This window comes from Cygnus atratus, chromosome 2 (assembly GCF_013377495.2).
Source record: "Cygnus atratus isolate AKBS03 ecotype Queensland, Australia chromosome 2, CAtr_DNAZoo_HiC_assembly, whole genome shotgun sequence".
Lineage (NCBI taxonomy): Eukaryota > Metazoa > Chordata > Aves > Anseriformes > Anatidae > Cygnus > Cygnus atratus.
Genome location: NC_066363.1, coordinates 68,227,816 through 68,249,560, shown reverse-complemented (window position 1 = coordinate 68,249,560; position 21,745 = coordinate 68,227,816). Strand labels below are relative to the sequence as shown.

Sequence of the window (21,745 nt, the reverse complement as noted above, 5' to 3'; positions counted from 1 at the left end):
CTATGTGGCCTTGGTTAAACCTATGTGAAGACTTTTACCTAGGATTAGACTGGGAGTGGGTAGTGTAAGGATGCTGGGTTTCATATCAAAACTTAAAAGACTTGTATATTGCTGTACTCTTCATGTAGACCAGAAATTCGTGTGTTTTGAGCATCTGTACTGTACATGTACACTGTTTGTGATGTATTTCCTTCTAGCATAGCTTGTGTGCTTTGCCACCAGGACTCTGCCAGTGCCCTTGAACTTGGAAGGGTGAGAAGACGTGTCCTGTATTGGGGGCTGTGGCCTGATAACTATTTACCTGCAAATCCTTCCCAGCTGGGGCTGTGTGTGTGCAGTACGATGCAGGCAGCTGATTCTCATTCCTTCCATTAAAACTTGCAGCCTTCTATACAGAAATCTGTGCTGTGAAACCTGTGACTGGAGCTTCAATTGCCTTGCCTTCACTGGAGTAACTTAGCAAACCAGGAGGTGTGCACACCCTACATCCTCCTCAAAACTGCTGCAGCGGAGGGTAGCTTGTTATATGTGATATTAATATCTCCTCTGTGCTGGAGGATTTGAATGGCTCAGTAGGATTTGAAAGTCTGGTATCAGCAAATACAAATTTCACTTTCTGGACCTCGTTCTCAGTTCTTCTGTTGACTTTCTGTATTAGCCTCTTAATTTGCCAAAATCACAAGGTTTATTTGACATTTGCATCATTTAATTACCAGCAATTACATTTACAAAACGGCATTAGTTTTATACTTTCTAAAGGATTCAAATACTGAGGGGAGGCTTGACTTTTCCCTTATCTTTAGTTCCAAGATGTCCTCCTGTTCCTCTTAAGTGCTGCAGTAATAGTGTGGCTATCAGGAAAGCGCTTACCTCTGGACTGGCTTCTCAAACAGATGAATTGTGCCTGTCTTGTCTGAAACCTGGAGGATTTTGTTGCCAAAGGTGGGTGAAAAGGGAGCTTGGGGCCCAGCTGTTCACCACTAGATGGCGTGGGCCTTCAAGCTTTGCAGGTAGAGAGCACATTGCAGGAGACCTGTTGAGCACCCGCCCATCAGTGCACCCAGTGCGGTCAAGCACCTTTGCTGTCCCTGTTTTTAGCGATCCCGGTGGAAATCCTGGTGGATCTTGGCTGGGAGGGACAGGGACATCCCCTTGCAGGGAATGCCTTCCTGCTATTTGCCTGCATGCCTCATGCCAGGAAACCTATGAGCTGTGTGTAGAGTCCTGTGCCTGGGGGAATTGCATGTTGTTTTGCAGTAGAGGATCACTGGATTATTTTTTTTGTCAAAGAAAGTGACCTCAGAAATGATCTGCCTCAAAGGAAATCCCAAAAGTACCAAGAGGGATCTGCTTTTCTTACTGCTTGCCATAAAATAGAAGCAGCATTTCTTTACCTCTCTGGGTTATGAACATACTGTAATGTTGTAAAGACCAGCTTAAAGAAATGGGTTAGTTTTCCATGTTTATTTTTTCTGGACTAATCATAGGAGTAAACTGTCTGTCTATTTCTCTCTATTCAGTTTAAGGAGAGCTCATGTGCAAATGTCTTTAGATAAGCAAGACGAGTCACACCTGGGGTGTTTTACACTGGGAGAAGAGATGAACTGACCCAAACTGGGGCACTTCTGAGTACACCACCCGTAGGGAGAAGAAAAGAGGGAACAAGGAGTAGGCTCTCATTTGTATTTCTGCCTTCAAGCAGCTTTACTCCTTGGGTGGAGCTGGTGGTTATTCATACTGCTCACAGCTGCAGGATTTGTCAGTGTGCGTAGCATCAAGAAAAGACCTCCAAGATCATCTAGCCCAGCCACCATTGTCACCCACTAGACCATGTCCCTAAGCACCACATCCAACCTTTCCTTGAACACTCCCAGAGATGGTGACTCTACCACTTCCCTGGCAACCCATTCCAATGCCTGACCACTCTTTCTGAGAAGAAATGTCTCCTCATTTCCAACCTAAACCTCCCCTTGTGCAACTTGAGGCCATTCCCTCTAGTCCTATCACTAGTTACCTGTGAGAAGAGGCCGACCCCCAGCTCCCCACACCTTCCTTTCAGGTAGTTGTAGAGAGCAATAGGGTCTCCCCTGAGTGCCTCCTCTTCTTCAGATTAAACAACCCCAGTTCCCTCAGCTGCTCCTTATAGGCCCTTCACCAGCTTCGTAGCCCTTCTCTGGACATGCTCCAGGGCATTTGATTAGTTTTCAACAGGGGAAAAAAAAATGTATATATATCTTTACCAGAGTATTTGGGGCTACAAATCAAGAATAAAAGTATTTTAGAAAACAGTAGAGAAACATACCTAGAGAACAGTATTTAAGCTACCAATTTGTACAAAATTTCTCCTATAGGTGAGCCATCCACAAAGCAGGACGGTTGTTGTTTCTAAACTACACAGAAACAAAGACCACCACAGTGTTCAGGACTCCACTCAGGAGACTAGGCGATTCATAATTAGTCTATTTAAAGTTCCTTCTGCTGCTGCTGCAGGGTAAAAATGCTGGATCCTGTGTCTACCTTCTGCATATGTGCACAGGGCCATGATCTGTCCTGTGAAGTGCAGCCCTGCTCTGGGAATGTCCTTTCACTCATTGCACTAGTTCCTATAAAAGCAATGCGAATTGCCAGCAGGGCTGTGCTCATTCCTGAAGTAAATCTGTTAGCAGTCTCAAGCGACAAGTGACAAAAACTATAGGTCGAGCAGTGCAAAATACATGTGATTGTTCTCATTTATCAAAAATTAATTTCTCTTTGAAATGCAGCACAAAAAAAAGCCCAGTTAAGTTAACTTCTCCCCTTCTGGAATGCAAGTTAATTACAGGTACCAGTTTCTAGCTTAAATCGCCTCCTGAGATAAAGGCATTTGGCTGAGCTGCTCTCACCATCCTTCATAAAATCAAAGCACAGGGTGGAAAAACAAAACAGTGTAAGTCCATTTTTCTTTTTCATGTTCATGGCCAGTCACTCTTGTGGCTTTTTATCTTTGAGTTTAGCTGGGAATAAAGCCAGGCTTGAATCAGTGTATGGGGGAAATACCCCGGAGCCTTCTACCTGCACAAAGAGTTTAAAGATTGATTCATTTCTGCAAGGCTACTTGAAGTCAGAGCAAGCTGCTGTTTTTTCTTTCCTCTCTGCTCTCCTCTTGCAGACCTTTCTGCTTGTCCTTCACTGCAGCCTTCATTGTAAAATGAAGCCTGTTTCCGCCTCTGCATAAACAGCAGATGCTTCTGGGAATTTTTTCTCCTTCACCTTCCTGGCTGGAAATGGTTCAGGTAGCCCTGGCTGCAGGGCTGAATGGGGTAAAGTTAGTTAAGTGGGAAGCTACAAATGGTTTCTTGCATTTGGGATCCTGCAGCTTGGCCTTAAAGAGCTGCGATCGCTTTTCCTGTAATTAAGGGAAATTACAGGGAAGCAGAAAAATCACCCTGATCTCATAGGACAACCCCCCCGTGCTGCAGCAAGGTTTTACATCCCTCCTTTGGCCGGCAGCACATGGGTGTGAGGGTGTGTGGAGCCAGGGAATCATGATGTTGTTGGGGTTTTTCTTATGGGACGCTGTGGCCTGCAGAGGCAGCTGCTGCTTGTGACACAAGGCCGGGGCAACATGCTGCAGGTGGGGTGAGCTTTATATATCTCCTGTGGACCGGATGCACAGTGTTCTCCCCCATTCTGTTCTCGCTGTAGTCAGCCTGATCTATCAAGTTGCTGCTTGTACAGAAAAAGATAGCATGCCCCTTCATGTTCAGCAGAGAAATAGAAGCCTTTGACAGGGAGATGGGAGATATGCTGAATTTGTTGCAGCTGCAGCTCTGTGTGTGTAGGCTTCCCAGTTGCGGGGCTCTTCCCCCAGCAGTGACTCAGGGAAGCCATGGAGATAGCAATGAAACAACACAGACTTACACAAGGAACGTGGATTTGATGAACTTTGCTTGTGGGAGTGCAGGGGCAGAAGTTAAAACCAGAGGGAGAGGCAGAAGAAAGCAGGCTGCAAATCCGTTCAGGGCTGTATTTAGCCTGACAGTGCCTGTTGGAAGGAGAAATGAGGCACAAACATGTGTGTGGAGATGACTATTGCAAAGTAAAGCTCAGGAAAGTCTTGTTCTGTTCAGCACTGTTCTGCATTCTGGAACATTTCAGCTTTTCCTCCTGATAAACCCATGGCAAATGTAGAGATGTGAGTTTATCAGGAGTAAAAAGCAGCTTTTGTCTCCTTGTTTCTTGCCACAGCACCGGCAACTCCTGATGCTCTGCTGCCATACGAGGCTGAAGTGAAGCCTGCATGCATGCCCGGTCCATGCCCTGACATTTTTACCTGAAACAGTCTTTGCTGTTCCTCTGCTTTGGGACACCAGCCCTAAGCTGCTGAGCTGGGAGGTGGTGGGATGACAAGCACACCACTCTGAACCCGGCAGAGCTTCCCAGATGAGGAGCTGTGGGGAGATATCTGCTCCAGGGTTTGGCTGCTGTTTCATTCCCTCTGTAACTTGCAAGCACTGAAGACTAAGAGAACGATGTACTTGTTTCCAAAGTGAGTCCAGCAGTGTGTCCAGCATGCTCTGACATCACTAAAAATGTGAGCTGCACTGAAAATTTGTCTCTAATTTAATCAAAGGAAGTCTGTCTCAGAGTGGTTCGTTGGGGGAAGCCGAGGTGATACCAGCTACAGAGGGAGCCCATGCAGTCCCCTGTCAACCCAAGAGGCTGAGGTTCCTGTTGTTCCTGCTCGCTCTGAGGTCGGCAGCCCTGCTGTAAGGCTGGGCTAGGTGTTCTACTGCCTGTCACTTCATCCAGGCACTGTTCAACACCCAGTTGAGTCAGAAGCACTTCTAGGAATTCTTGAAGAGCTAGGTGTGACTGTAGGCCAGCTGTGGTGCCAAAGAGCCACACAACTGTTTCTGGGACTCCTCAGACAGGGAAAGCAGCTGTCCTGGGTGGAATTCAGATGCAAATAGAAAAATGCTTCAAAAAAAATCCATATTATCTGGATAGTCTATCTCTGAGGTCTTCTAATCTTATTTTGGACAGAAAAATTGCTCAGTTGATTCAAGAGTGGTGCATATATCTTTTGAAACTGTCAGCGTATGCTGTGAGGAAATGAGTGGACATGTTTCAGAGTTAGAAGGAGCACTGAGACTAACTACTATACTTCACCCTGGAAACCTTCCTGCCTGAATGTGGACTAATGTGAGAGGAGAAGGAGGCATGGGAAGGTTAAGAACCGACTTCGGAGTAAGCATGACAAGTTTCTAAAGGCTTTAGGTTGATGAAGGGATGAAAGACACGGACTCCTGATGGCTTTTGAACAGGAGACGTTTATTGCCCTTTTTCACTACTACATATACTTTCCCTGTAGCCCCACGCGCTGTCTGTGCGCCCGAATCTGTCATAAAATTGGTTAGAGAAACTCAGACCTGCATCTCGAGCCAGCCAGCAATTGGCCACTGCCCAAAGTTCATCTTTAACCACTGTAGCCAATTGACTTTATCTCGACCTTGCTCAAGTTTTTGTTTCTACCGCTTGTTTCCTCATTATCTCTAATTCAGGGATGTGTGAAACAGTGCAAAGCCACCTGCGAACTCCTTTCCCACAGGTTGAGACTGAGGCATGTTAAGATGGAGTAGGCAGCCAGGAGGAAGGGTTTGTCAGGGAGAACCTGGCAGAAGAATGGGCTTTGGATGCTTTGTTTGTAGAAGGATGGTGTTACCAGCGTAGGAATGCCCTGAGGAGTGCCAGCAGGAGATGTGGGAGGGACAGATCTGAAATGTATAAATGTATCCCAGATGTATGTATTGGAGAGTGCTAGAAGCTCTAGGGTATAGACGTTACGGGGGATGTGAAGATACTGGGGTGTAATCTGGTGGCAGTGTGGGAGCTTGACTGACTTCACCTGCATTGCTTTAGCTGAAAAGGCAGACAGCAGGTCTCCTGAAGTCCCAGCAAATACACAGGGAGCGCAACTACGGCAGCTGTGCAGCCCTGGCTTGCAAGAAACTTCAGAGGTGCAGCAGGGGAGTTGTGTGGTATGGGGTGCAGTAAAATATAGTTCCTGTGGGCTCTACAGAAACAGATTATATGATGGGACTGACAGTTTCTCTGAAACTTGCCAGTTTCTAGAGCGGCTTTTCTCTCCTCTTTTTCCCTTCGTCATCTTTCTGGGAGAGAAAGGAAGCATTTGTCTAATTAATAAGAATTAATATTTACTTCCTTGTCTGGAGTAAGAAGCCAAGTGTGTTCTGTGTTTGCCATTAGTGTGAGGCAGACGTTTTTCCCTGCTGGACATCTGTTGTGGTTTAGCCCGGCTGGCAGCTAAACACCACACAGCCGTTCGCTCACCCAACCCCCTCCCTCTCTGCGATGGGGGAGAGAAACAGGAAAGTGAAGCCTGTGAGTTGAGACAAAGACAGTTTATTAAGACAGGAAAAATAATAACAACAATAATAATAATAGTATTAATAATAATAATGTGTACGAAATAAGTGATGCACAATGCAATTGCTCACCACCCATTGACCGCTGCCCAGCCTATCCCTGAGCAGCCGGCCCCCCCCCACCCCGGCTAGCCACCCCTATATATTGTTCAGCATGACGTCAGATGGTATGGAATACCCCTTTGGCCAGTTTGGGTCAGCTGTCCTGGGTCTGTCCCCTCCCAGCTCCTGCTGCATCCCTAGCCTGCTCGCTAGCAGGACAGAGCGAGAAGCTGAAAAGTCCTTGGCTTGGTGTAAGCACTGCTCTACAACAATTAAAACATCAGCATGTTATCAGCGCTCTTCTCATTCTAATCCAAAACATAGCACCCTGCCAGCTACTAGGAGGAAAATTAACTCTGTCCTAACTGAAACCAGGACAACATCAGACTCATTTCACATGGGCCATCCACTCGGTTGCCAAACAGCAGCAGCTTGTTGGCAACTGACTGGGGATGCTGCAGCTCAGGGAGGAGAGAGAAGAGGTTCTGCTTTCTATTCTGAACTGTTTTGGTTATCCAGTCTCTCCTTTATTGTTGGGCTTTTTAAAATTTAGCAGAACAAAACGGAGTACTCCCAGGAACCACATCATAGATCCTTGGCTGTCCCCTTGCAAAGACAGAAGGAGCCACACCAGGCACTTTGTTCTCCAGGCTTTCATTTGTGTTTTCTCTGCAGGAACTTTTTTTGTTGGCAGCTGAACTGCCCTAAGTGTGGAGCTGATCCCAGCCAGCGACAGGCTTTTTCTCTCTTTCTTGCACTCTCTCTTTCTCTTTCTTGGTGTTTGACAGCAGGGAGGGCAACGCCTCAGCAGCAATGAAATGGGAAAATAACTTTCAGAAAACACTGATCTGTCAAGCCATATGGTTATTTCAGGTGGCATCGAGGCCCAGTTGCACTTAACTTGGCACACAGTAGAAGAGGGAGGCTGTCACTGTTGGTTGAAGGGAAGGGATGGCTGCACTGAGCAAAGCTGCTCTTCTGGTTCCCATGTGGATCTTTTACAGTCCTCTAAGCATCTTACAAACAAGAAAAAAAATAAGGCCAAATATAATCTTTTATTAAAAAAACAAAACAAAAAAACCCAATCCCTAGTCATTTAACAATTTAAAAATGAATCCCTGCTAAATAATCTGTATACAGGCTTGTGATTAAGGTTCTTTTGAAAGCACAGACTATCAGCATAACAGCTAAGCTTCAGAACACTTTTTCACTTCCTAAGAATATACAATGGAAAAAATGAACAAGGAAAACCAAACGAATCCCAAACAGCACAAGTACAAAACAGGTTCACGAAGATAATTTTTTGGCTATTGGTTACACTAGGATAACTACCCTTATTCTCAAGCTGATTTGGGCTTTGGATGTTAAGCCTGAGCCAAGCACCAGGGCTGATCCTGATGCTTCTGAGGTTGGGCTGGGACTTCCTGGGGACCTTCTGGAGCCTTGAAGTGATGTTACGGATGCTAAGAGCAGTCTTTACTCTGAGATGATATATTAAGGCAGCAACGTTTCATACACTGCTGCAACTGTTTTGTTTCAAGACAGTGAATCCCATTGCAATAAGGCAGATATGTAGATACAAACAGGGGAACAGAAAAAGTTAAGCAGAAATGTCTGTTTTCTAGGTGCTACTGATCTTGTGATGGTGTATTTACCAGCAATTTGCACTCTCGTGCAGTCAGAATACATCAATGTGGCACTACCCTGGCTTATCTGAGGACAGTAGTGTTTCTGCTTTTAAAATGCCACAATTGCCTGGAATTTATGAGCTCAACTGCTCCTACTGCCCACTTTGAAGAGTAGCTTCTAGTCTGAGGACCATGCACAACTGGTGTTCTGTGACTTAATTTTAGGGGGTACGCAAAAGGCAACCAATAAAAACAAGTTTATACATGTATACATGTTTTGGAGCAGCTGGCATACATGAAGTTTCTAAAGGTCCCTGCAACTCTTAATTTTTAAGGGTCCAAGTTGAAAAATTATTGTGTAAGATTGTGTATACTGCTGATGTAATTGCCCTATTAAAACAGGAGGTCATTTCTGGTAATGTTGTAGTGCAGAAGGACCAGTAGCTATGGAACAGAATTTAGGGAAAAAAAAGCCCAATACTTGAATGGAAATCAAAATTGAAGTAGATGCAATTAATTTCCAAGAATTTTTCCTAGAAAAAAAATAAGTGCCATTTCTTCATCAAATTGCATACAATGTATACATATGTTTAATTATCCAATATTTCAAATTCTGTTGTTTTTCCTATATGAATTACAATCCTTACCTTAATCCTTCTGGAGGGACTGATATTTTGAGACATTGCTCATCTGCACCCTCAAAGATGAGCCCAGTGGATTTTCTCAGGATAACTCTGAGTCCATAAACAAGGCTTTTGACCATGACTTTAATTTAATTGCTGATGCAAGGATATACAAGGTAAACGTAAATCTATGTTGCTGAGACTCCAGGTTTTAAAATCTGATATTGTATAGTTATTAGAAACAGCAAAATTTGAATGCCATAAGATATTTAATATGTACAGTTCTTTCCTTCTTAGAAAGTTGTTTCTTATATGGCCTAAACATGCTTTTCTCCCCAAAAAACATACTTTGTTGCTTGTTGCAGTTGTGCATATATACTACTCAGAATGATTGAATCCTGTATATAACAAAACAGCGAGAGGGAAGTTAAAGTTCTTGGAAATTACTAGGTTAATTCCATTAAGGGAATGGGGTTCTATAAGAACCATTACACTTGCTTCATGGATTGCTACAAGGAGATTTCACAACCAGTCCATGTGCCAAAATTAAGATGGAATGAATCAAGAAGAGTGCAGCATCCAGTTAAATATACTGAAGAAACAGCAGTATATACAAAAGATATGCACTGCTTACCCGACGCATACTTTAAGGTGCTTAATGATGTTTTAGGGAATGTAGCAACATATACAGAGTGTATACATGTCTAAATGTATATTAGAAATACAATACGGAGCAAGATATATTCCCAGATCCCTGATTTCTTTAGATTCTCTAACTCGTAAGAACATATTTAAAACATTTCATGTAAAATATCTTCAAAAAATAAATGATAATGTTTACATAAAAATAGTTCCAGTTTTCTGTTTCACTGTTCGTGGGTCATGTTCTGCTTTGTTTCATAAGGATGCCATCTGGACTAGTGAGAGTTTAAACAACTGTGCCTGATGAGACAGCTCTGTTACTCGGTCCACCATCTCCTGTAGCGTGGCGGTGTTAGGGTAATGCAAGGCAGCCATCTTTGTAGCCATCACGATGCTCTTCAGCAGTTCACACAACTGGTCGCTGGAGTTCCTCACTCTGTTGCGTATGTCCTGAGTTGTCACTTGCCGTGTGAGTGTGTCTCCAATGAACACGAGTTTGTGAGCGCTCAAAATGACGAGTTTGCTGTGGGCAACAAAGATTCGGGGGGGCTGAGAACTGTTGATGCAACTGAAAAAGGCATCGATGGTGTTTAGGAGGTAATTGAAATGAGTCTCGTATTGGTCAGAGTAGAATAAAAGCGGCTCTCTGTCATGAGAGGCAGCAGCGCTGTTTGCAATCTGGAGAGCTTGAGGTGGCTTCCATTTCGAAATGTCGTTCTCTACAGGCTTTGTGATCTCTTGCTCCAACTGTTGAAACTGATTGATCTGAAAGACAAATAAAAAGTTTCTCTTCAAATAATGTTCCTATAAAGAGGTTAAGTATTACAATTATACCTTATGCCTCAGAACAGTAATACAGGTATCCTAGATTAGTTTCACACTGAATAAAAACTAGTGTACACGTTCTTAAGAATATCTTACTTTGGAGAGTGAGGGTGAAGAGTGGGGGAGAGCTTTTGTTAACATAAATCTAAACAGAGTTCAGAAGAAAAAAAACGTTAAAAACATTCCATTTGCATTTAGAAGCCTACTGAATTTACAGGCTGTTTCTCATTTAGAATATGCTGAAATCGTAAATGAGGGATGGATCCAAGTGACAACGACAACTATGCAATCTTTAAAAACCTGCTATTTCTGTGGGATTTTGAGATGACAATTGGGAAATTAAAGACAGGCACTTAAGTTTAAGTGCTGATGAAGCAAAAGTTTAATATGCTCAGACAGCAGGAAATGCAGAACATGAGGTGTCTTTTATTGTTGTCCTCCCCACCAAAAGTGGGGGAAACAGAAACGTTCTCAGCTCTTTTGTTTCTTTAATGTAAAATTTGCTGCCATATCATGTGGCAGCAACCTACTGAAGGATTAATGGCACAATGACAGTCATCAATCTTACATTGCCTGTTTGTTTTTCTTTAGCTTTAAAGTGATGTTAAGCAGTATTAAAGTTAATGGTATTGTTGTTCACTGAATGTATGTGCAGGCAGCATGTGTATTCAGTGTGGTCCAGTGACTAAGACACTGGATTGTGGGTCAGGAAAATTGAGTTCTCAGGTTGGCTTTGTTACCGACCCACTATATGACACTACAGAAGTCTGCCTCTCTTTTGGACGAGAACTTTTGGAGATAGGGACTGCTTTCTATTACATGTACACAGTGAGCCTGCCATAGTGGTGCACTGTAATAAAAAAGATAACTGATCTCTTAAACTGAGATGGCTGGTAATTGTTTTCAAGGGAAAGGCTTATTTGTGTCACAAGAGATGTCATTCCAAACACCAAGAGCTGTGGCTTTGCTTCCACACAATTACTAAGTGGCAGCAAGGAAACAAAGTGGGCAGAGATGCTGACTTTCAGAACAGCTAATCTGCAGTAAATACTTGAGCTTTCTTTGGCATCAGCAATGGCTGACACAGATGCCAAGGGCAAGGAAAGTGCTGCAATCCTGATGCTCACCATTTCTCATTTGGATCATGACAGTGTGTGTCTTTGTCCTTTGCATTCCTGAATCTGTTAATGGTGGAACTTGACTGGCACACTTGACTGGCTTGGAAAGAAGCTAACCTCGGTCCACTGTCTAGCCAAGACCCAGTCCCAGCCATCTGGGACTTCCTAGCTGTGTGTTCTGGCACTCAGGCATGTCTCACAGCCAAGGTGCTAGCAGTCACACAGTGCTAAGGCAAGGGCCTCTCCTGTTATATTTGATCAGTACTCCGTATATGCAAGAACGCTACGTTTCAATGTGATTATTGCACCTCAGCAAACATACCTGATGGTGTTCTAGCTCCATTTTGCTCTGCTTGATGATATTTTCTTTTTCCAGCAGCTCCTTCTGTTGCCTCTCAAACTCGTCTTTCCCCTGTTTTGCATAATGTAAGAAGACACTGTGTTAAATCAAAACTGCTCCTGAGCTAAATGACAACTTATAGGCCAAATAGCAGGCTTCTTTGTATTGACTTTTTCACTGGCAGTAGATCCCTGAGAGCAGGGAGAAGAAAAAGATAGCATAGCTGAAGTAAAAGGCTATTGCTGCTGTCTGTGCGACAGTCCTATTTGAGAGCAAGTAATCACCCTGGTGAAATTACTCCTGAACATGTCTTAGTGTGACAATCTACTTGCTACATTCCTGCAAACAGCTTTTGAAAAAAAAGAAGCATCAACAACTCTCACCTGGTCTTGCACAGAACAAGGTGTTGGGTTTACCTACCTGAAGATGAACGTAATCGTAGTCATCCATCCAGCTCTTTTCTAAGCTCTTGCTGGTGGTATTGTGAGGGTGCTGACCTTTACTCAGGAGCGGAGGAAGGGAACCACAGTGATTCTGTGTTTTTTCTCCATGATGTTGCATATGAGGATTGTTATATACGTAGTCAGGAGCGTTCATATTCTCTGGTATGTTCCTGAAATGTGAGCTGCTCAACACCTGTTTGAAGAGCACCTCAGCATTGACGCTGATGGTGGTGGTCAGCTGCTTGGCATCGTCCGGGACTGTCTTTGCCACCATAACAAACCGGTCTAGGTCATCACACCTGTTCTGCAGTCTGTTAGCAGCTAGAACATTCAAAGACCAATTGTAGCTGTTCAAGTCATGGCTGGTTTGGGTAAGGATCTGGTGAGAGTCCTCCAGCCTTTGCACCTCCCTCTTCATTTTGTTGTAGAGGCTGAGCTCAGACAGACAGGAAGCACGGGCTGCTGACCCTTTTGCAAACTGAAGGTATTCCAGCAGTGACTGCTCTACCTTATCCACAGCAGCATGAATTTCATTGATGTGTTTCTCCATATGTCCGTAAGACCGCCAGTCTGCTGTAGTGAAGGCCATGAGGTTATTGACAGCTGTCTCCACCATCTGCTGAAGGTGATAAAGCCTCTCTATAGCAGTGTCTGGATCAAGGATTAGTCTTTTGTCCTGTGCAGTTGATGCTGAGAAAGAAGAGTCTTTTGACGTTGTTGAAGATGTGGACATGTTACTCCTTGTGCTTCCTGTGCTGGAGAAAGACAACCTATTTATCCCATCAGTCACATCCTGTAAGCCTTTAGTGTCTTGGAAAATTGGTGGTGGCACATCATACACACCTTCTCTTCCTTCTGAGACCAGACTTTCAATGAGTCCTGTCTGTTGTCCTGGGAATGCAATTCCCCTTGGGGTATCATAAACGTCTTTCTGAGGTGCAATTTGCTGTCCAAGAAAATGGTTTTGATGGTTCACAGGGATGTCATAAACATTCTGTTTGTGTGTTACTCCATCAGTCAATAAAAGGCCCCCAGAAGAAAATTTCTGATTAGGTTCTTTCCCAGCTGCTTTGACGATAGGAGGAGGAATATCATACACTCCTTCTGGTCTTGCACTGTGCCCCATTGGAGATGAAAAATCCTGCAAATTTTCCCTCAGGCCTGTATCATCTCGGCATGCAGATGGAGGTATAGCGTAGATCTGAAACAGAAAGCAAACCATGAAACCTTTGGCTAGAATAGCAAAATACTTTACATCTTCCATATGGCAAATTGAATGTTTGGATGGAAGATCTGCTATTGAATTCCATGGAGTCAGATATTCTGAGTTTGATGGAGCATCAGTTTTAATATCTCACTTTTTAATCTTTGTCTTGATGCAAATTCTCATGGGCAGCAAAATCCAAGAAGGCCACATGCTGCCACAAGGAAAATCTAGGTCTAATGACCAGTTCACACTCCATAACGTTAGCAGTTTTGATACAGTGCTTCACTTCATCAGTTTTAACAAAAACATTAAAAGCTTAAGGAAATCTTTAAAGTACTGAATCTCATTTTCCTTCAGAATCATATGTGAACTCATTTAAACATGATACATGGAAACTCTAGCACTTACCCCTTTGGCAGGTGGTATATCATAGACTCCTAAAGCTTTCACTTCTCCCATGGGACCTGGATGTGCAGTCTCCTTAGCTGACGTGGGGAGAATGTCATATATCTAAAGAAAGAATAAATTGGTTATAGAAGTAAGTCACTTCACAAAAACTCTGGTATTGGGTAAGTTTTCTTGGTTTCCATGTTTCCTCTCAGACTGAAGATGACAAGAGCTGTGCAACTCTGTTTCATGTGGGACAGCTACTTGGTATTGGTATTTTGGACAGTTAGGAGGAATTATGCTCTGCTAGGACCCCTTTGGGGAAATGTGTGGACGGCAGACTGGAGAGATGAAGTCATGGCTGACTTCCACCCCAAAGGTTAAATCAAGGCCAGTCTATTACAGATGTCTGTTGAGGTGAACAGGGGAGCACTACATTCACGTGACTAGAACTGATGACACCCTCACCAACTGAGATTAGAGGGATGGAGGAATAAGCTTGTGCAAGAACATGCTACCAAACCCTCTGAGATTAAGGCTGCTCCTCAGTATCATGTATCTGCTTTATCAGGTGTAGTGTGGGCTGTCTTACTAGCAGGGAGTAAAGCTGTCTGCTGTTTCAAGCAACCCATTTGGTGTCATGTCCTATGGTACAGTAGGTTCTGCGTGTGCTCTAAGGCGAATGTTCGAATGTCTCTTACCCCAGATTTCCCAACAGTTCCATCCACTCAGTGTTAGTCTGTTATGTACTATTGGCTGTCAACGTTGTTCCCTAGAGGAGCTGCACTATTAAAGAGCCACAGAGAGATGTAGGGCTGTTGAGTTAGAAGTCCTCCAAGCATCCATTCTAGGTGTCCGTGGTCTTGGAGATCATGTGCCAAAGGTGTTCCCCAGAACAAAGATATATTTCAAGTTCAGTGACATGGTGCAGTAGACACATGGTGAAAACAATTCCCTGTGGGGTAGCTGTTTGTCTGGGAGATAATTTTACCCTTACTGAATGAATTACTGTCAACTTTCCAAAAACAAAGTAAAGGAAAAAAAATGTTCCCAGGCAGCAAGTTTATTCTGTTTAGATATTCTGTTTGATCAAAACACAGAAAACAAATGGGACTTTTGTGTTTGGTGTGCTGCCAGAGCTTAGTCAACTTCAAATACAACTCTGAAATACTTCTGCACTCTGTGAAAAAGTCATTGCATTTAATTAAAACATGTTTTCACTCTGAAATGAGAGAACTCAGTTTGCTCTTAAACTTCTGGTAGAAATTAATAATCTTTTGTGCCCTTTCAGTGCTGTTGGCAGTTTTATTGGTACTTACCCCTTGGAGAGGGCGAACAGGGGGGATGTCGTAGGTATCCTTCTGGTATTTGGAAGGGAATTCATAAACATAACCTTGGCCTGACCTGACTGGAGTTATTACCTATGGGTTAGAAGAATAGGAAACTTAAGTCTTTGAAGATTTTGGCATGTACTCTCTGTAAATGCATAGGGTTTTCAGTATAAACATTCTGGTATTATTAACATTCACATTTTAGGTGACAATGTCAGTAACACAAGTCTACATATATTTCTGACAGTTGAACTCAGCACAGTGACCACCAGTAGCTATAAATGTACCATCCATTTCTTCCAGACCACTTCTGACATGGCTGCTTGTTTATCTCCTATTTGTCAAGCAAAGATTCTCTTTCAGAGATATAAGAGAACTTTGTCCTTTCCTCTCGTTGACTGCCAGTTAGCACAGACCACACGATGTGATGGTCATACCACCCTCTCACTGAGATCAAGGCTATACACACCTCGCTAATCCTACTGACGTGTTGAGTGTTCCCACTTACTGACAGAGGCTCAAAATATTATGGGAGTCTTCCCCCTTTGTTCATGGAAGTATTTTCTACCTACTCCAGCAGAATGTCTCATGTTACTATGCCCCACAGGACAACATCCTGAATAACTGAGTGTGAGCTGTGGCTTTGAAAATTCTTCACCTAGAAAAGCTATGCTTAAACCTACCAAAGTGGGGCATTTAATTATGCTGTCTCCATTTGGTTTGTCTATATTAGTGGCTAAGAGATAGGAAATGTTAAGCCATTCTTTAAGTATGCAATGTGAGAGCAATCTCTGAAAAAAGCTTAGAATTTACATTTTTGGCATTTTCTAAACCATTAACCATAATGACTTCAAATAAATTTTGGTGAAAAATAAATGCCTTATGTCTTGGAAGGCATCTGTGTGCCAGAATTTCAGTATAGTGTGGTATAAAAGAAGTGATGTTACCTAACCCCCAAAAGAGCTAATTTTATAGTGGAAATACTGCTTAACCTCTGCCGGTGCTGCTTAGCTCCAACAACAACAGAAATAAATAGAAATACCGTAACCTGAAGGCATAAAATGACAAATTACATAGGCCCATACGAGATGTGGTTTTGTGCTCAGCAGGGGAGAATTGTTTACCAGAGCTACTTAACTATCTTTAGAAATGTATGCAAGATGTCAAAGAGAATTTCCAACCACGTGCTCAGTAAAGATCCCACAACAGTTTTGGCTATAAGAAATCCTCGCATCTTGGCTAAATTTCACTGTGTTGCTTGGCTGAGGTCTGCAGGGAAACTCCCTGATGTTAACCTGCTGCCTCCTCTTTGCTGTATTAACAATGCAGGCTTTTCTTCTTTTCATTTGTTGCATAAATATTTCTGTGTAGTTTTTTTTCAGGGCACCGTACCATGAAAAAAACACTGGATTCCCCCCCAACCCCGTGGTGACTGTCCTATCACTTTCAAATACAGGTGTGATTCAGCTGTGAGTAGCCCAAGGCAATGTGCCCTGTAGTATGTACACTGTGCTGAGTGTGTGCACCTAAGGTGGGGGAGGAATGTCATCTCTTTTGTTTGTTTGTTTGTTTTTTTGCAGCTGCTTTTCCCTGAATTAGTATCAGAGGACAGGGGAGATGGAACTGGAAGCAATACGATCTCCATAGCGCTATACCGGTTCACTGTCCACCAGAGAGCTCCTGCTGAAGTGGGTGTAGGATTAATAGGATTTAAATACTTATGAGTTTTTTAAAAAGAATCTAAAAATGTAAATTTATTACAGACCGTTTCTTTTCCCCCAGAGTCACCTACTACATTGTAAAAGAGATCTACAGGCAAAACTCTAAAGACAATTCTCCCTTAAGTTACTGGAAGTTTCCCATAATGGCTCACTCCAGACATCACCCCTCCCAGGCCATTCTCATGTACTACTGGGATTATGTTGTTTGGCTGAGAAACTCAACATCGCTTCCCCGTGCTCTTTCTGACCATGAGGGCTAGAGATCAGACTAGCATACTTTTTTTTTTTTTTTTTTTCTTCCCCTTCAGTTGGGTGCTGCCAGTCAAATGCCTTCCACCCAAGTTAGGAACAGAAGGACTTGATTTTAAGCAGTGTTTACTCAGAGGATCCCTCCAGCAGTTCGAAAATCACAGCCACAGCCTTGCTTCAATAATGAGTCACTGGATTTTTAAAAATCATCCTTCAAGAGAACAGAAAATGCAAAGTAAAAACCCAAAGGGCTTCTTGTGTAGCTGATCTACGTGAATATTTTTGCCACAGTGAACACTGTGGCATTAGGCTGCTTGTTACGCCAGGGCAGTGCTTGACCATGGCAGAGAAAAAAACAGACTGTTGTTGAGATGCAGGCAGAGGCCCCACTCCAGCTCTGGGAACATGGAGAAGTGGTCCACCGCTGCAGGTCAGCTCTGCTTTACCTGCTGAGTGGTGCCTCGGATGACAAGGCTGTCAGGCTCCAAAAAGATGGGCATCACTCCTCAGGCTGAAATCTTTATAAACCTTTGCTCAGTTGTGACCTATTCCAGAAGCTGAACTCCATCCTAAATCTAGATTAGGAGTAAAATTTGACCAGATCTCCTCCAGGCCTCAGATGTAAGATGCTTCTTCCAGTCCTACCCAAGGAGACAGCACACAGCACCTCAGTAGGAGCTTTCTGGCACCTCAAGTTCTTCAGTATTTGCACAGCAGTAGTATCACGCAGCTGCGGTTATTCTTGTTGCTCATTCTTAGAGACCCTTCCCATTTTTCAGAAAAGGCTGGCCTACCAGATGCCATGTGAAAGGCTTAAACAACTACAAGGCTGCTGTTTTTATTTATGGCTGCAATGTGATCCTAAATAACTACACTAAAGTTAGGCTTGTCAGATGAAGGAAGCCAACTGCACTTATCTTTTTGACACTTTTGCATTCACACAGACTTGACTAAGCTGAAGTAGTAGTCAAGCAGTGTCACTCCTTTATCTGGGGGCTTCTGGCTGTCATCAAAGGCAGCGTGAGGTTAAAACACCACATGCCTGATTTGGGGGATTCATGAGTACAGCCTGCCTATATGACTGACTGTGGACATGAGACCTGACCTCTCTGAAGGCCGCACTTAGCAGTGCACTGTGTTTAATGTGGCATTTATTTTCCATGTAAAAATGCCTGAGGCTTTTATGTCTGCTCCTTTTCAGGCTTCTGAAATAGCTGTAAGAAAAAACAGAAAATACAGTTCTAAAAAAAAAAAACAGCAACACCCAGCAACAACCAAGGTTTGTTGATAATATGAAAGACAACTTTGTTCTCCCAGTGACTCAGGTGTATTTTCCTGTGTGAAGGATCATTCTCCAGTAACAACATGTTCTGAGTGATTTCATAAAATTCCCCACAAACGCTGATAATGCTCTGCACTGAGTACAAGAACATTTCCTGTTGTACCTCTGCTCCTCTTCCCTTCTATCACTTTTCACTAGGTTAAACATGCCTTCTGCTGGACTGCTTGTTCCTAGTCAATTCAGAACAGAAGCTGCTCATCACCAAAACATACCTTGAGCAAATGTTTCGTAACAGTAATTTAAAAGAATACTCATGCTGCTCAATGAAATGAAAATGTGGAACACTGCTTTTTCTGAATGAGGAAGAGGGAGGTAGCTGGATAGATGAAGAAAGCCACCAAACCCAGTACTTTCAGAAGAAAATTCTGATTTGGGGTATTCACCCACAAATCTATTAAATGAACTCTGTTCTTCTGAATGGGTTGCTCAGCCCTTTCAATGCATTGTTGAACCAGTTTTTATGGTTTTGCATGTTTGCTATCCGTTTAGTTTTGAAGACAGACTTCAAACGGAAGGAGGTGGCTGCAAAAGAAAAGTTCTCCTCTCACTTGTGGAATGGGGATAGCAGCCCTGTTTGGTACTTAAGGATTTATTTTCCAGCAAATGTCACTGATCCTCAGACCACAAGAGGATTCTTTTTTCTTTTACCTCTTCTCTTTTAAGAATGCCTGTGGTTATCTGAGTTTAAATAATCCTGCATTTCGAACCAGCAATTTTCCTTGTTTACACACTGAAGGAAACAGATGGTGTTCCCACAAACTAGTTAGCCCAACATTCTCAAAACATCGTTAACCACTTAATCCATGCAGGGCAACTAACAGGGACCAGATTTGGCTCTGGTGAAACATGTAATGAGCCTACTTTGAACTTTCAGTACCGAAAAACAAAGACAACAGAAAGTTTGTTCTGTTCTTGCTGAATACCACACTCTTCCAAAAGCAATTACTTCCGTCTTTTCCATGCCAATGGCATATTTATGACCAAGAAAAAGAGCTCAACCTGCATGTACTTTGCAAAATTCCCAGCCTTGTGGTTCATTAAAACTCTCTTCCTTAAACATAAGGAAAAAAGATATTCTGTTTCTTCCAGGATTAAAATGGAAGTTAGGCTAAAACAGAGAACATTCCAAACTAAGGCAGCCACAAGACAGTTCCTGTGCTTCCTGCAGATGCACAAAATTGTAGTTTACATTGTTTAAAGAGGACACAGGGTGAATAAAAGTACGGAAGCCAACAGAATTACTCTGGATTTACAGCAATATTGTGGAGGGCAGAATTCAGCCTCTTCCCCTGAACTGCAGTACCTAATATGCAGAATGATGGAAAATAAGCTTTACTGACTCTTATAGGGTGAGAAAGCTGAAGCATGGTTATGTTGAACAACTTGCCCCAAATCACTGCTATTTCCCAGTACTGCCTCTTAATCCCAAAAACCTTCTGAACCAACCCCTGCTGACTGCTTTTGAAACAGATTGGTGCTTTTAGAGGTGAAGAAGAGGAGGCATATGCATTAGATCTTGCATATGTATTTTCTAAATCTGGAGGAATAGTTGCATTGAAATATGTTTCCTCCCACGATGCTCTCCTCTTCAGCCCATGGGTAACTCTCAGCAGAGGGCATAAGCCACAACCAGAAGCTGCTGCTAATGTCAGCTGTCAGTCCTGGCTCTGTTAAATCAGCTGTGGCTTGCCCTGGAAGGAGTCCTGTCCTGGAAAAGACCAAGTGGTAATGCATAAAATGGAGCCATTATAAAGCTTGGACATAGGAAAAATTAATCAAAATGTAATTAAAGGAAAAGTAACATATCTGTTCTGTTGTAGGGTATTCCTGTAAGTTTGTTTAATGTAAAACTCTACAGTTATTGAAAATCTGTTCCCAAGCCTCTTAAGTAGATATATAACAGCCTCCTGGACTATCTTAGGTCTGTAAGGAAAATGAAACAGCCAAAGGGATATGGGAAAATTGTAAGAGAGTGAGAGAGATTTTTTTTGGGGGGGGAGGGGAGGGCGGGGGAGTGGTCCCTTCTCTCTTGGACTCTATGAGCCACTGAACTGTGCTGGATCAGACAGTGAGCCACCTCTCAGCCCGTCTTTCTGTTTTGCTTCATGTGCTTAGGAAGCCAGGTGTCTATTTATTTTTTATTTTTTTATTTTTTTTTAATGAGGGTGGTGGTGGTTATATGACTAAGTAGAACAGCAAGAAGGTTGTGTTAAGAGTGTTCCTAAGATAAGATGAGTATTTGAAAAAACTTGGCTAGCTGGCTAAACTCCGTCCTTTTTACAAAAAACAAACAAACAAACAAAAGTTAAGTGTTTCCTCTCCTGTCTTTTACAAGCTGTATCAAGAGTTCCAGTGACTGATAATGCATTTCCTGACAATAACACCTATCAAATCACTCAGGATTGTCTGCTGCAAAAAATGAGCAAAAATATTTGTATGATGCAGTAATCTTAACTTATTTGCTATACATGACGATATCCAATGTGTTTTCCAGCTGTCAGTAAATAAAGGTTGTGGTTTCATTATCACATGTGCTAAGTATGCTTGTGCTTACTAATGTTTGTTTTCTTGAGTTGCCATAGGTCTTAGGATAATCAAATCATAACACTTTATTTTAATCTAAATAATGAATAACCACCAGGCCACTATAAAATATTCAGGTAGAGTACTTTCTGTCATCACTGAAATGTTGGAGAGCTTTTGATCAAGGCTCACAAGCTGAAAGAGGGGGGGAAGCCTGTAGAGGAAGTTCTAATGCACCAGGTTTGGAGCTGCAACTGTGAGCTGATTTCTAGTGCTATGAGGCCAACTGTTTCTGAAGGACTGAAGGAAATCGATAGGAATGACTGCTTTCTCTTTCCCAGCCTGACTGAGTTATTCTGGCAGAAAGAGGCATGGTATCAACACATGTGGTGACACTGCTGCTTTTGTGCAGGCTGTCTTTAACTGGGTGTTCCCCATTGAATTTTCTGAGAAGTAAGACTCAGATGTGTGAAGATAAGGTTACGTGTCAAATGCTACCCTGATGCAGAACTGATTTGTTCCTTGATGTTGCATGCATCTTTAAAATGCCTGCTTATTTTCTGCCTGTGCTTTATGTCCACTTGTTGTCTGGGACCATTGCTTATGACGATCTGCTTTTCTGCTGTCATTGTACATGCTCTCAGGGCTGAAGCATGTCCAGATGTCATTGACTCACCCAGTGTGTTAAATTAAAAATGCTTCGCTTTGCAGGCTTAGGGCTTTAAACGGAAACTTTATGATGTGGCTATGAAGTGCCTCACCACTAGATGCCCAGTCTATTTTTTTAAAAAGCAAAATAAAGCAAAACATGGTGCTGTAATACAAATAATAAGAAGTAACAAAAATCTGTTACTTTTTTCTTCTTTTGATGTCATATTATTTCAACCAGATTTATG

General features: G+C 42.7%; 1 protein-coding gene across 8 annotated transcripts in view; it reads right to left on the bottom strand.

Annotated features, from left to right (window-relative positions):
- Nucleotides 1–6,384: 6,384 nt before the first annotated feature.
- NEDD9 (neural precursor cell expressed, developmentally down-regulated 9) overlaps nucleotides 6,385–21,745 on the bottom strand; it is a 100,624-nt gene continuing 85,263 nt past the window's right edge. For 7 of the 8 annotated variants that reach the window (XM_035560261.2, XM_050708882.1, XM_035560260.1 and 4 more), the window contains 5 exons: nucleotides 15,003–15,104; nucleotides 13,705–13,806; nucleotides 12,067–13,290; nucleotides 11,629–11,718; nucleotides 6,387–10,128 (listed from right to left, as the gene is read on the bottom strand). In XM_035560261.2, the coding sequence (XP_035416154.1) occupies nucleotides 9,619–10,128; nucleotides 11,629–11,718; nucleotides 12,067–13,290; nucleotides 13,705–13,806; nucleotides 15,003–15,104 (2,028 nt within the window). In that variant the 3' untranslated portion in view covers nucleotides 6,387–9,618. Of the gene's footprint in view, nucleotides 10,129–11,628; nucleotides 11,719–12,066; nucleotides 13,291–13,704; nucleotides 13,807–15,002; nucleotides 15,105–21,745 lie in introns of all 8 variants that reach the window. The other variant, XR_004780745.2, reaches the window with a different exon arrangement.